The following is a 13,614-nucleotide window of genomic DNA, read 5'->3' as shown; positions in this document are numbered from 1 at the left end:
TTTAAAAACCGGGCAAAGGGTTGAAGCTTTTGTTTCTGGCTTTACGCTGCTTTCAGAAAAGCGTGTGTCATTTCCATCTCGCACCTCTCCTGTTCCTGTGGAGGCGGGGCCGTTCTGTGGGTTGTTAAACCTCTTCGTGGCGAGGGCGTGTTTGTAGCTGTATTAGAAAGACAGGAAATGGGCTTTTATTTCACTGTAAAAAAAAAAAAAAAAAAAAAAAAAACAAGCTCTGGATTTCTTAGAACGATATCGCTTTTCAGACAATAATTGCATAACGATTTGCTTTTTAAAAAACCGAACATTAAAAATTGAAATAAGTAAGAATATAACTTAATGTTATATATAAATGCACACACATGCATGTGTATATTTTAAGCAAAATATGTTGTAATTATATATACGTGGAAATATTTTCAAAGTATATATGTGTGTATAATGTAAATAGTACAAAAACACACATATGTGTGTATATATATATATATATATATATATATATATATATATATATATATATATATATATATATATATAAAAAAAATATATATATATATATATATATATATATATATATATATATATATATATATATATATTTTAAGTTAAATTAAATTAATTAAATTAAAATTATCAAGTTAAATTAAAACAATAACTTTTTTGTCATCTGTATATATAACTTCATAAAATGTTTTTAATGTCTTCTCTCCCCAAGTATATATATATATTGCGTATTGCTTTCTTGAAATAGAACATACACAGCCTTTAAATCACAAAAGCACATATCCTGACCAAATGTGTATCGGCTCGTTTACGAGTCGTGGTATGTTTGGCCGGCTGAGAGTGTAGTGCGCGTCATGTAAGAGGAGTGCCTCCAGAGGTTCAGGAAAGAGCCCGAAGGAATGCTCCTCTTCTGGTTTGCTAGGTGTGCCTGAGCGCTGTTTGCATAATTCACAGATCGAGATCAATAGATGCGCACAAAGAGAACGCCGACCTTCCTGCGGCCTTCAGGAAGAGAACACGAGTCGTCTGGATCAGAACAGACAGGCTTCTGCGCTGGTAATCCTTTAAGACAGAAACGCTGCGGCGTTACAAACGCTACTCTTCCCTCAGCAAGCTTCGCGTGAGAGAGAGAGAGAAAAATGTTGAGTGTTGTTTATTCTTTTAAACGAAACGCATGCAGCTTTTCAGCCACAGCACTAAATGCATGGCAGGTTACAGGTTTAGGTTATGCAAACATTGCTGGAACGTTGTTGTGAAATGTTTCTCAAAATGTCTTGCTGCGAATACACATCATTTAAAGATGACAGAAATGGTTCTCGTAACACTACATTTACTTCACCAATAATAAACAATATTTAAACGTTTTCTAAGGTTTTTTGCGATTAGAATATTACTTAAATGTTTCACAAACATTTTTTAAAAATGTTCTGCTAATCAAATTTTTCAAATGTTATTATTATTATTATTATATTATTAAATGTTAATTATTATTATATTATTTGGAAACTGATTTTTAATTTTCTCAAAACATTTAATTGTCACGATTAGAATTTTATTTATATAACGCATTGCTTACAACATTATTTTCACCAAAATTATTTAAAAAAAACATTATTTAAAAGATTAAAGATTATTTTTTATTCTTAAAACATTAAAATGTTTTTTTGCCATGAATTATTTGAACACAATGTTGTTTTAAAGTTCATTTTAATATACTAAGTTTAATATTCTACATTAAAGTGTCTAGTCTTCTTACTGTGATTAGAATGTTGTTTAAATGATGTTACAAAAACGTTTCTTAGAACGTTCATCAATTACAATTAGAACTTTGTTCTCAGAGTGTTTTCTCTCAATGTCATGAGAACGTATATCGAATATTATAGAATTATTAGAACATTCCATATACATCACTTTAAGAACGTTTTGTTCTCTAATGGTTAGGTAACTTTACAATAGCATTAATTAAAGTTACGAGAACTTTTCCTGTTAGCTCTGATGCTGCGCACACACATTTCAGTTGGTGGACCTGGGAAACACACACACACACACACACACACATCAGAGTGATGCTGACAGACAGAGAGGAACAGCAGCTGTGTTTATCTTACTGAGGGTGCAGGGAACGGCTGGTCTTTTTTTTTCTTTCTTTTGGTCCAGTCGGTTTTTAACGTTTACAAACCTACTGAAATGTAGCTACTTGTAACACGTTTAACAACATTTAATAAAAAAATGTACTATTCAGATAGGTCACGTTCTCTATTTCAACCCCAAACATTGCAATTCAATTCACATAATCTTATTAATATCAAATAATATCTGTTTTTTCTGCTCTCAGACATTTTCTACTCCTATTTTTGAATGCCTATGCTGTCTGTTTATGCCATTTGCGCTCGTTTACACTATCCTACGCTTATTTTTACCAAACTGATGCAGTTTCGTGTAAATCGGGGCGAGTTGAAATGTCATTGTAGCCACTGTTTCATATTCTGAAAATGTATTAATCAATTGAGAATTCAGCTGCATCACAATACAGTGTGTGGACAAAGAAAGGCAAACAAATATGATAATAAATGCACATTTTGCGTGTTCAGATGCCCTGAAAATGTGAACATGGTAGCGTTCATTGGCCAAGGCCCCTCATGAGGCCGTTTGACTGACATGTCAAACAACCAATCACAGTTTGTTTCGTTCGGCTGAGATGAATTGCTCAGTGCCAATAAAAAGAAGTACTAGAAACCTGGTATATCACGTGTGCAATAGCCATGAATAAGGTCTTTAAAAAACATCCGTGACCTTCGTAACATGCTCTATGTTCACTAATTATAAACATATATTGCATAAAGCATCCATATTTGTCCGTTGAGCATTAAAAACTTGATTTAATATACGTGTAAATGTTAGCTGGGTGTCTACGGGTGGTGTTTTACGATCATAATTGTTTGTTTAGCCCCGCCTTCTTCTTTACTCCCACTTGTCCGAGTTCCTGTTTAGCGAGTAGGACAAATTCAAACATCAGCATTGGGTTTCCAGTAGATATACAAGTCGAGTCGCATTTTTATTTGAAAGCGCGGCGTTCCAATGAAAAGCGCAGCTATATAGCTTCAACAGAGTTTTCAATCTTCATAGATAGTACTGTACTGATTGAAGGAAGTTGGAATCGTTTCTAATCTATTATTAAACGGCCGTTCACGAGAAATGACTGAGGGGAGATCTCGTTGTGACCTTATGAGAAACGCACGTGGTTTGAAGGCCGTGGCTCAGATAAAAAGGACGGGACACCCAGAGCCGGCCAAGAACTTGCTGCGCGAGGACTTCAGTCAAGTTCAGAGAAGCACGTGTGTGGAAGCTCACCAACGAGTAGAAGTCTGTCACCGCGACAAATTTAAAAGCAACGCAAATGATTTATGACGCGAGCGTCTTTGTACGGGTCTGCCGAAGCCGTCGCTTCGTGAGGAACTTGTTGACAATTTAAAGTGAAAGTTCACCCAAAAGTGTCCACGTTGGCCGTTTGTCTTCTGAACGAGCGGGACACAACGGTATAGGCTGGATATCAGGATTTTCTGAAGTCATACAGTATATAGCTGTGGTATGGGTTCAATATAACCGTATGCGTCGCTTTTAGGATGCTTTTGCATGCATCATGAACCTTAGCCTTTGTTCACTGATCTTGAAAGTGAATGAAATGAACTAAACTTCTCCTTTAGTGCTCATTTTGACCCAACGAGCGTTTTTTTCCGCCCTCAAACGACTAGTTCATGTTATCTCGTTGGACCGCAACTCGCCGACTTTGCAAACCAAACCCTGAATCAGTTTTAGGACATATTCAAAGTCAAAAAACGACCGGCCTACAAACTTTTTTTTGTCACGCCGTATTATTACCAATCTTTGGATGGAAAAAAACAAGTGAAGTCATTTAAACGTAGCACAGCGTGAGCTTTACTTCCGGTTTTTGAATGGGAACACGCTAGGAGTTAGTAGTAAACCGTGTCCGCGTTCCCTAAAAACATGCGAGATGTCTAATGAGCAGATGTTAGCAGCTTAACAGATCTTAGAGAGGGTCATTCTGAAGGATCTCGGTGATTAACACGAGCAGTAAGAGCATCTGAAAGCCCCCAGGGAGCCGCTTGTGTTATTCTGAGTTTAAAGAGCGAAGTGGAGCAGGAATCAGATTTGTGCGGTTGACCTCGTGACCTCATAACTGAGCCGTGCAGCGCAAGGTGTCGCAGACCGCTTCCTGTGAGAGTCCCTGAGTATCCTCACACTCCCAGTGCTGGGACAGACGCTTAGTCACGCTTCACAACAATGTCTTACTTCACACTTGCTTTGAAAAGCAATGCATTGTTACTTTTGCATTGATTGGAATGCCTTTATTGTCACTTAACATGGAAATCTCTCGTGGAAATGCAACATACATATACGTAAATAGATCAATTAGTCCTAAAAGAAGCCTAAAAAACATGCATTTCATTGCCGTAGCAAATGTAAAAACCCTTAATAAGCCGTAGTTAATAAATATCCAATATTAAAGGATATATTTTAAAAAATCCGTAATATCGCCTGAAATAATATGGCGCTTATTTATTGTGCGCTTTTTAAAGTTACATATTCATATCGATTGTAAAATCTTTTGGAAAATATTAGCATTTCTATTAATATTGAAGTAATATAGAATTTTGATCATGTTTTTGGAAGTCTAATGTCATTTATAATTGTTTTATATATATATATATATATATATATATATATATATATATATATATACTGATTCATCATGAATGATAAATTCATATTTTTATATATTTTTAAATATTCATATTTGTGTTCATATTAGAGTTCCAGTGTAATTCACTGTTTTTATCCCAGGTTATCCCGTCCCCAAACAGTGATATTAAAAAAATATTAATATTAAAAATATAAAAAAATGAAAAAGCAATGCGATACTTTACGGGTTATTTAAAATAAATGAAGTGATTAATGATGACTTTGTTATTTGTGACGCATGACCCTCATCCTTTCTAGTCGTTACGAGGTAGAAGTGACGTACATGTCCACGTCTCCATTATCAAAGCCTTGCGGTGTATTTAGTGTCTGCTGTAATAGTTCGGGTTCCCCTGAGTTTAATCAGGCTAAAGCCGGGACCTGGAGACTCTAGAGCATCACGGAGAAGGAACACTAACTCTTTCCTTGCTCCGTTTGAGCTGGAGAAGAGAAGACGGCTCTCTGGAGATGGCGCTTGCAGCTCTTTTCTGGTGACGGTTGCCACGCCGGAGTCTCTGTCGTGACCGAGGAATATAACGACCGTTGTTTGGCAAAGTCTTAGCATGCAAAGTGTTAAAAAATACATTTTTATTGTGGCATATTAAGGATTCTTGACACCTAGGGCAAAACCGTTGATTAGAAAGCCGCTAGAGTTCGCAATGCGAAAACGTTTTTTGTTATTGCCTGTTTTTTCAACGTTTTAGCGAAATAAAAAAATGCTTTATTTCAGGACGCACACATGTTAAGCGATAAAAAAATAAAGTGAAATCTTCATTGCAGTTTAATGGAGGCTACGTTATGCAAAAATATTATTTATTTTTTAGATTTGCAGCAGATGAACAGATTTAACACTAATTCAGTAGTTAAAAAAAAATAAATTAATTAAATAAAACAAATTACCCAACATGATTTGAGAAATATTCAATATCGAACGATACATTAATTATGGTACTGATTTATAATGCACTCCTGAAGGATGCATATTCTTACTACTGTTTAATTTAGAATATAATTTGCTTTATTCTGCTTTTATTTTTTTTATTTTATTTAAATGTATTCTTAATTTAGAAAAATATTCATAAATATAGATTTTTTTTTATTTATGGTACGACTTGCTATTTTTGTCATAATAAAAAAAATCATAATTTGAGTTCTGATGGAATTTATATTTTAACCTAAGTTTGAAAAGCATTCAAAGTACGCATATGTATTTATTATATGTATTATCTCGAGTTCATAAAGAGACGGCTCAAATATTCCGTATCGAATATAAAAAAATCTTAATGTTGTTAGTGCATGTTCATTTTTAATATGTGTGTGCGCTTTTTTTGAAGCTCAAGCAGTAGAGCGTGGTTTTTTTGATGGGTTTGATTCCCGTGCACGAACTGATCGAATGCTTTGTGAATCTGAACTGACGTTGGCGTTCATCACCGCAGGACTCCAATCTCACGAAGCACACGGATCTGCCGGATCTCCCAGCATGCTTTCAGCTGTCCGTCCTGCCATGGACTCCCTGCATCTACCTGTGGCTCACGTCTCCTTTCTACGTCCTCTACCTCAAGAGGAACAACCGAGGCTACATCATGATGTCTGTCCTGAACAGGATCAAAACGGTAGGAGATGCGAACGTCTCTGAGGCGGGCCGGGGTTCTCCGCTGTCTCTCCGTAATGATCCGGTGCGTTTGTGTGCGCAGGTTCTCGGCTTGATATTGTGGATCGTGTGCTGGACAGACCTGTTCTCTTCATTTCACGAGATGAGCCAGAATCAGTCTAAACCTCCAATATATTTCGTCACCCCTCTAATAGTAGGCATGACGATGGTAAGTCTCGTAACTTCCACCCGTGTCTAACAACAGATCAACACATCAGCAGCATGAACTGGGAGCACATGATTAGTTTTATGAATCTGCACAGTTCGGGCGCTTTGATTCTTTTTCATAAAAGCACAGCGGAAAAAACAGACCCTTTAATTATAGTAGAGTAGAGAGCGCTTAATTATAACTGACCCCAGTGTTATCTGAGTATCTCGTTTTTGTAAAAGAAAAACATACATACATCTTAATATAAAAATTATTTAAAAATATGTTTTTTTTTAACATTATTATTATTTTCATTTTCATTTAATTCTGGTTTAATTTTTGTCATTTTTTTGTCTGCTGTTTTATACATTTTTATTTCAGTTTTAGTTTGACCTATTTTAAAATATACAATTTAATACATATTTTTATATTAATAATTATTAATAGTATAAACTATATTATTTTTGTTTTGTTTAAAAATTTAATTTTTAATTTTTTTGTTTAAAAATTTAAATGGAGATTTAATATTAGCTTTAATATTATATATATTAAATGTAAAAACCTGAATAATATTTAGTATATATATATATATATATATTTATTTATATATATATATATATATATATATATATATATATATATATATATATATATATATAGAAATAGTACAGCCTTTTCTTTGAATAAAATAATTGGCCAAAAGCATAAATGTAAACAGGACAATAACATAACAAAATGCACGCTTTTTTTTATTTCTTCGGGGTCTATGCAACATCCTTTTTTCTGGTTTATGGGAAAAACTGACTCACTAGCAGCACAGGCATTATAGAAATTTCATCCAGACTTTAACACGCACGTAAAGCTCAATGAGAAACAATTTTCATAAAAAAGGATTAACTAGCATTTCCACCAAAAAACTGCAGGTTGCACTGAGGGCTAAACTGATTACTTGTTGTCTGGAAGACATAACCACATTCCAAAAATAATAAAACCAGATAAAACCAGACTACAGTTACATTTAGCTCGCTTTTGTCTTTCAAAACAGTCTATGTGTTAAACTAGTCACAAGTACTCTAAAAGTAGTCCAGTTACATTACCAATAATGTGTATTATGTGTATTATTAACTACAGCTTTATTCTGTTCACTGGTGACCCCGGAGTACGAACCATTTCCGTTTGTAGCAATAGCTAAAAAAGCTTTGTGTGGGTCAAGTGACTGATTTCTCTTTTATGCCAAAATCTTTAGAGCAAGAGATTTTTTTGCATCCTCGCATTCCAAATGCTGTCCAGTCCCAGCAAACTTATTTACGCAGCTTTTATATCTATGAAAAACCGACCCCATGTGACTGGTTTTGCGGTTGGAACAAACGTGAATGAAATGCATGTCTCTGTCTCTCGTAGCTGTTAGCCACGTTTCTGATCCAGTACGAGAGGCTGAAAGGAGTGCAGTCGTCCGGTGTGCTCTTCATATTTTGGACGATCTCAGTGTTGTGCGCCGTTGTGCCTTTCCGCTCCAAAATCGTGTATCAGGTCAGTACGTGTCTTTTAAGCAGTCTAACCATGGAAACTGCTCTGTCTCTCTCCCTTTCCGCGCTTTTTCCCTCCCGTTTTTATTCCTCACATGCATCTTTTGACCTACATCTTCAGCTTTCTCTCGGCTCTGAAGGAGTTCAGTTAAGGCCACGACTGTTTGGAGAGAATAGGGCTGCTGTTGTTCCTAAGACCTGCTTCAAGACAGCTTATCTAACTCACAGAGGGACAAACATAACTCAAGGCTGTCGCTGTTTTCCAAGTCAAATAAGTCTGATGCTCGCTCCTGGTTATGACGAATGGCATCTGATTTGGAATTTTGAATAATAATTTATACGCGCTTGACAGACGCTTGCATTCAAAGTGAATCACATTGCATTTAAAGTGTATTTATTCACTTCATGCATCCCCTGGGGACTGAACCCATGAACTGAGGTGCCATGCTCCGCAGGAACGCTCAAATATTGTAACTAAAAATACATAACGATATTAGTCACGTGCATGTTGTTGTGCATGATGCATTTTGCTGATACATTAATTGAATTACATTAATATTGTTCGCATGCGTTGTGCATTATGCATTTTTAAGATGCATTCATTTAGCTTATTTGCGCTCAAAATCTTCACTTATCACTCCTGAAAGTCAAACACCAGAAGCGCACGCCAAATGTGCAAAACCAAACATTATTCATTATTCATTAAAACGCGTTTGGCAAAACACAATTCTTAAGGCAAAGCTGTTTGCAAATGTTTGCTTTTGAGATGCGTTTCTGATATTTTGAATGCAGTGCTACGTTTTGCAAGAGATTGTGTATTTTGTGTGTGCGGTTCTTGGTTTTGTGTGAAAAAAAAGAAGTGTTTGAGCAGCTGTAATAATAGTTTGTGCATGTTTAGCACAATGCATTTTTCAGACATATTAGTTTAATAATATTCATATTTTGTGCATGTTTTGCATTTTGAGTTTTCAGATATATTTAATACTTAAAATTGCTTGTGCATGTTGTACATTATGCATTTTTCAGATACATTAATTGAATACTGCAATATTTTCACATTATTTTTATATATATATATATATATATATATATATATATATTTTTTTTTTTATATATATATATATATATATATATATATATTTTTTTTGTATATATATATATATATATATATATATATATATATATATATATTTTTTTTTTTATATATTTTTTTATTTTAATTTATTTGTGTATTTTTTGCATTATGCATTTTCCAGTTATAATAATTTTATATTGTTTGTGCATGTTTTGCGTCATGCATTTTTCATACATAATAGTAATAATAATAACACTGTTCGCATATGTTTTGCATTCAGATTTAATAATGTGAACATGGTTTATTGTTTATTGTATATTTAGGATACACAACTCAGTGGTAGCTTTTTGTAGGTCAGTTTCCTCAAAACACGCGAACACCGTGAGACGATTCAAAGCATCGCTCATTGTGAGCGTGAGGTGAATGCTGGATGTGAACGGGCTTGATCTGATGTTGTTAGATATGTTGGATCTGCGCGTTCATAAAGAGCAGGGTCGGGTGGAATGAGGACACGCACGGGGGCCGAGGGCGTTTGTAGAGATGTCACGATTACTTGATAAAGCAGCGTTCTCTGTTTTCAGAACGGGGTCGAAGACAAGCTGAGGTTTACCACTTTCTACATTTACTTCGGCCTCACCCTGATTCAACTCATCCTGTCATGCTTCAATGAAAAGCCTCCTCTCTTCTCCAGCGTGGTCACGGATCCCGTAAGTCTGTGTGTGTGTGTGTGTGTGTGTGATCTGGGGCCAGCAGTTACTGTCATTCTTTCAAAATACACGATTGAATAAAGGAACGATTTAGTGTGGATTATGTGGATCTTTGAACATTAGAGAGGTCTTGGAAAGGTCAGAACAGCAAACTGAAGTGCCTGCGGTGTTTTTATTGGATTTTCAGAACGCTTGTCCAGAAATGACCGCCGGTTTCCTCTCCAAAATGACCTTTTGGTGGTTTACCAGGTGAGTAATATGAAGCAAAATATAATATCACCGAAAAAATGTTATGCAAAAGTAACAACAGTGGCTGTTTTCCAGGTGTTCTGCTAAAAAGTTAAGGACAAAACGTTCCTAAAGTCTTACTGCTTCATTAATATTTGATATACGTTCTCGTAATGTTGAGAGAAGACGTTCATCAGTCGACTCGAACCCAAGGGGCTCCGTGAAATTCGTGCACCAATTCTATTCAAACTGAACTGTCTTTGGGGGAACTGTCCCTTTAATTCAACATAAACAACAACAATGAAAAATGACTGGCAGTGTTCTTGTCTTAAGGTGGTTCTTGTTTGTTTTGCAGCATGGCCATCAAAGGATATAAATCTCCACTGGAGAATAAAGATCTCTGGACGCTAAATAAACACGACACTTCAGAGCTGGTGGTTCCCAACCTGCTCAATGAATGGGAGGTGGAGAAATCCAGAGCGCAGAGGTATGAATTCAGACGGAAAAAAGTACGGTTTTGTAAGTCCGTTTCTTGTTTGCAGGAAGCTGCGGGATTCTGTTTCTTTATTTAGATTACTATTTTTTCAGAATGAAAATTAATGCATTAATTGTTTGACGCGTTCAACGTGCCTGTTGTTTGGTGAGCGATCTCGGAAAAACGTTCTTAAATGAGCTTAAAAAAGTCCTAAATGATCGTAAAGGACTAGGAGAAAAACGGAGATATGTGTCAGATCCACGTTACGTGCATCAGGTTTTAAAGAGACAGTGCTGCTTTTGATGGAAAACAAAAGTTAAAAAATATTATTGAATATTTTAAATGTCTAGTTCATGTGAAGATTCTTTTACGTTCACTTAAATCAAAAGTTATATAGTTTTTAAAGCCTAAAATTATACTGTAATGTTTAATTTTTGTAAATAGCTAAAACGGGGTGGAAGGTAGCGGTATTACAATTAATGATAATGCCTTAATAATAGGATAATAAGTAAAAAGATACCGTATTTAAAATATAAAGTGTTCGTTGTTTTTACATTCGTTTTGAGATTCAATTTAAAATTGTGACATAAATTAAATTCATTGCGATTAATTACAGTAAAATGTGCGATTAGCGATTTCCTTATTAATTCCTAATTCATCAAAACAAATTAATTTAATGCATTCTTTTTTGCCCTATGATTTCTGGGTGGTTTCTTGTCATTTTTAAATGTTCACAGGGTTGTGACGAGCTTCTGTTTTCAATTCTGGTAGCTTGCCTGTAATTAATATATTAAACATAAAGTGGCTTCTATTAAGAAGGCCTTCTATTAGGGCATTTTGCACAAGCAGACACAACCAGTGTGAGAAACCGTTCTTTTTGCAGGCTCTCAAGTACGAAAACGTTTTGATTCCCCAAAACCTAGCGCAATTGACATTCGTGCATTGGACACATGCTTTTTCCAGGGGTGACTTGCATTGCATTCAACCGTGCGTTCGTTCAATTCATGCAATCCTCCCGGAATCGCCCCCGTGAGCTCGACTTGGCCGCCAGTAGAGATCTCAGAAGATCAGCTGTTCTTGTTTTTCTGCGCAGTGAGCCGAGCGTGAAGGAGCAGGCCGCGTTCAGGAAGGCAGGCCCGGGCGCTGAACCCAACCACGTGAACGCCAGTCCCGAGGAGGAGGAGGTTCTGCTGTCCAAACGGAAAGAGGCGCGCCAGCCTTCGTTCCTGCGGGCCCTTCTCAAGGCCTTCGGGCCCTACTTCCTCATCGGCTCCGCTTTCAAACTGCTGCAGGATCTCATTACCTTCGTGAACCCTCAGCTGCTCAGGTGAATCATCATTCCCAGCCAGAGAGGAACAATAGAGTCATAATTAGTTATGATTTTACGATGTGGAAGGCAGTGATATGGTTCACATCACGATAAAGCTGCCAGTAAGTTGGTTATTTACAATAGATGTTCACAGGGCTGTGTTGAGCTTCTGTTTAATTAATGTTAGTTGGTGATAGTATGATTTATAATTAATATATTAGGTGATTGAGTCCGTATGAACAGCTGTCTGGTAATGAGCGACACAATAGCTGCTCTGTTACCTAGACCTGGGTTTTATCACACGCGTGGATTTATTTTGTTTGCCTAAAACGCGAAGAGCAAACATGAAGTAGCTGGAAGGTGGTGTAAAAGTGATCTTTTACATCGCTGTTTTCCATAGAAGCCTGCCAAATCGTTTGCATGTTGTTTTGCTCTCTTCGCGTACGCCGCCTGTGTTTTGCAATGCAAACCGAATGCAAATACGTTTCTCAGTTTTTTTGCTATTTTGAAACACGCGCTTACAGTCAAAGGATTGAAATGATGGAGCATTTATCGGGTCTGAAATGCAGTTCTGAAATGTTGGTGGAATTTAAAATAGCCGAATGTCTATTACAATGTAATTCACTGCTGCGATGCGTAGCTGAATTTTCAGCATCAAGTGTCGCACGATCCTTCAGAAATCATACTAATATGCTGAAGAACATACTGCTTGAGAAACATCCCTGATGTTTTTGTGGAAACCATGATCCATTTTATTTTCAGGATTCGTTTCATGAACGGAAAGTTCAAATGAGCAGGATTCATGCGAAATAGAAATCTGTTACAATTGTAAATGTCATTATTGTCGCTTATATTTTTATATATTTTACTTGTGACACTGAAGACTGGAGCAATGACGCAGATCACTGGAATAAATGGGTCGTAATATATTCATCTACAAATAGTGATAATATTTTTAACCAGATTCATGTCAAATAAACGGTGAACGGAAGAGACTCGATCCCAGACTTCCGAGCAGTAGTGTCTAGGATAGTGTCCGCTGTTTTTGACGTGATTCTCCTTTCGTTGTCAGGATGCTGATTGATTTCACCAAACAGTCCAACTCTCCGCTGTGGTGGGGATACTCGCTGGCGTTCCTGATGTTCGGCACTTCCCTCTTACAGACGCTCATCTTACATCAGCACTTTCAGTACTGCTTTGTCACGGGCATGAGGCTGCGCACGGGAATCATCGGAGCCATTTATAGGAAGGTACACACTAGACAGATGTCTCTCTGAGAAGTGGAAGTCAGTTGACTGCCCATTTTCCCCAATACCTTACGTTGTGTTACACAGAAGAAATAAATGCATAATAAACGCAATACGTCAAAGTGTTTGGCGAACCTGATATTTTTAAGCACTTCAACTATACGGTTCTTCAAAACATGTTAGTACGCTGTACAGACAAATATTGCATAACAGGTCTAGAACCTGTGGAAATGGTTTTCAGTGGATTTTTTTCCGAGGTACTAAAAGACTTTCAGGCAATATTTGAGATATTTGAGATATTTGTCAAAATAGTTGAGTCGGGGACATGTTTGCCATGGTGTAGCATCTCCTCTTCACTTTGAAGGCATCGAGTTTATGAGCTTATGAGTGTGAACTTGTTCCCATTATTGTCTGATACGGGTTTTTCAGCTGCTGAAGAGTTGGTCGTCTTTCACACATTTTTCATTTAATGATGCACTAAATGTTCTCTATA

At 36.4% G+C, this 13,614-nt stretch overlaps 1 protein-coding gene across 7 annotated transcripts in view; it reads left to right on the top strand.

Moving 5' to 3' along the window:
- Positions 1 to 13,614, top strand: part of abcc3 (ATP-binding cassette, sub-family C (CFTR/MRP), member 3) — a 50,618-nt gene that overhangs the window by 9,519 nt on the left and 27,485 nt on the right. For 5 of the 7 annotated variants that reach the window (XM_043229995.1, XM_043229996.1, XM_043230001.1 and 2 more), the window contains exons 2-10: positions 6,192 to 6,368; positions 6,450 to 6,575; positions 7,956 to 8,084; positions 8,536 to 8,550; positions 9,737 to 9,862; positions 10,050 to 10,111; positions 10,446 to 10,577; positions 11,659 to 11,892; positions 12,947 to 13,124. In XM_043229995.1, the coding sequence (XP_043085930.1) occupies positions 6,192 to 6,368; positions 6,450 to 6,575; positions 7,956 to 8,084; positions 8,536 to 8,550; positions 9,737 to 9,862; positions 10,050 to 10,111; positions 10,446 to 10,577; positions 11,659 to 11,892; positions 12,947 to 13,124 (1,179 nt within the window). The remainder of the gene's footprint in view (positions 1 to 6,191; positions 6,369 to 6,449; positions 6,576 to 7,955; positions 8,085 to 8,535; positions 8,551 to 9,736; positions 9,863 to 10,049; positions 10,112 to 10,445; positions 10,578 to 11,658; positions 11,893 to 12,946; positions 13,125 to 13,614) is intronic. The other 2 variants (XM_043229997.1, XM_043229998.1) reach the window with 1 other exon arrangement.

This window comes from Puntigrus tetrazona, unplaced genomic scaffold (genome assembly GCF_018831695.1).
Source record: "Puntigrus tetrazona isolate hp1 unplaced genomic scaffold, ASM1883169v1 S000000130, whole genome shotgun sequence".
Taxonomy (NCBI): Eukaryota; Metazoa; Chordata; class Actinopteri; order Cypriniformes; family Cyprinidae; genus Puntigrus; species Puntigrus tetrazona.
Note: the sequence above shows the minus strand (reverse complement) of the source record. Positions and strands in the feature narration are given on the sequence as shown.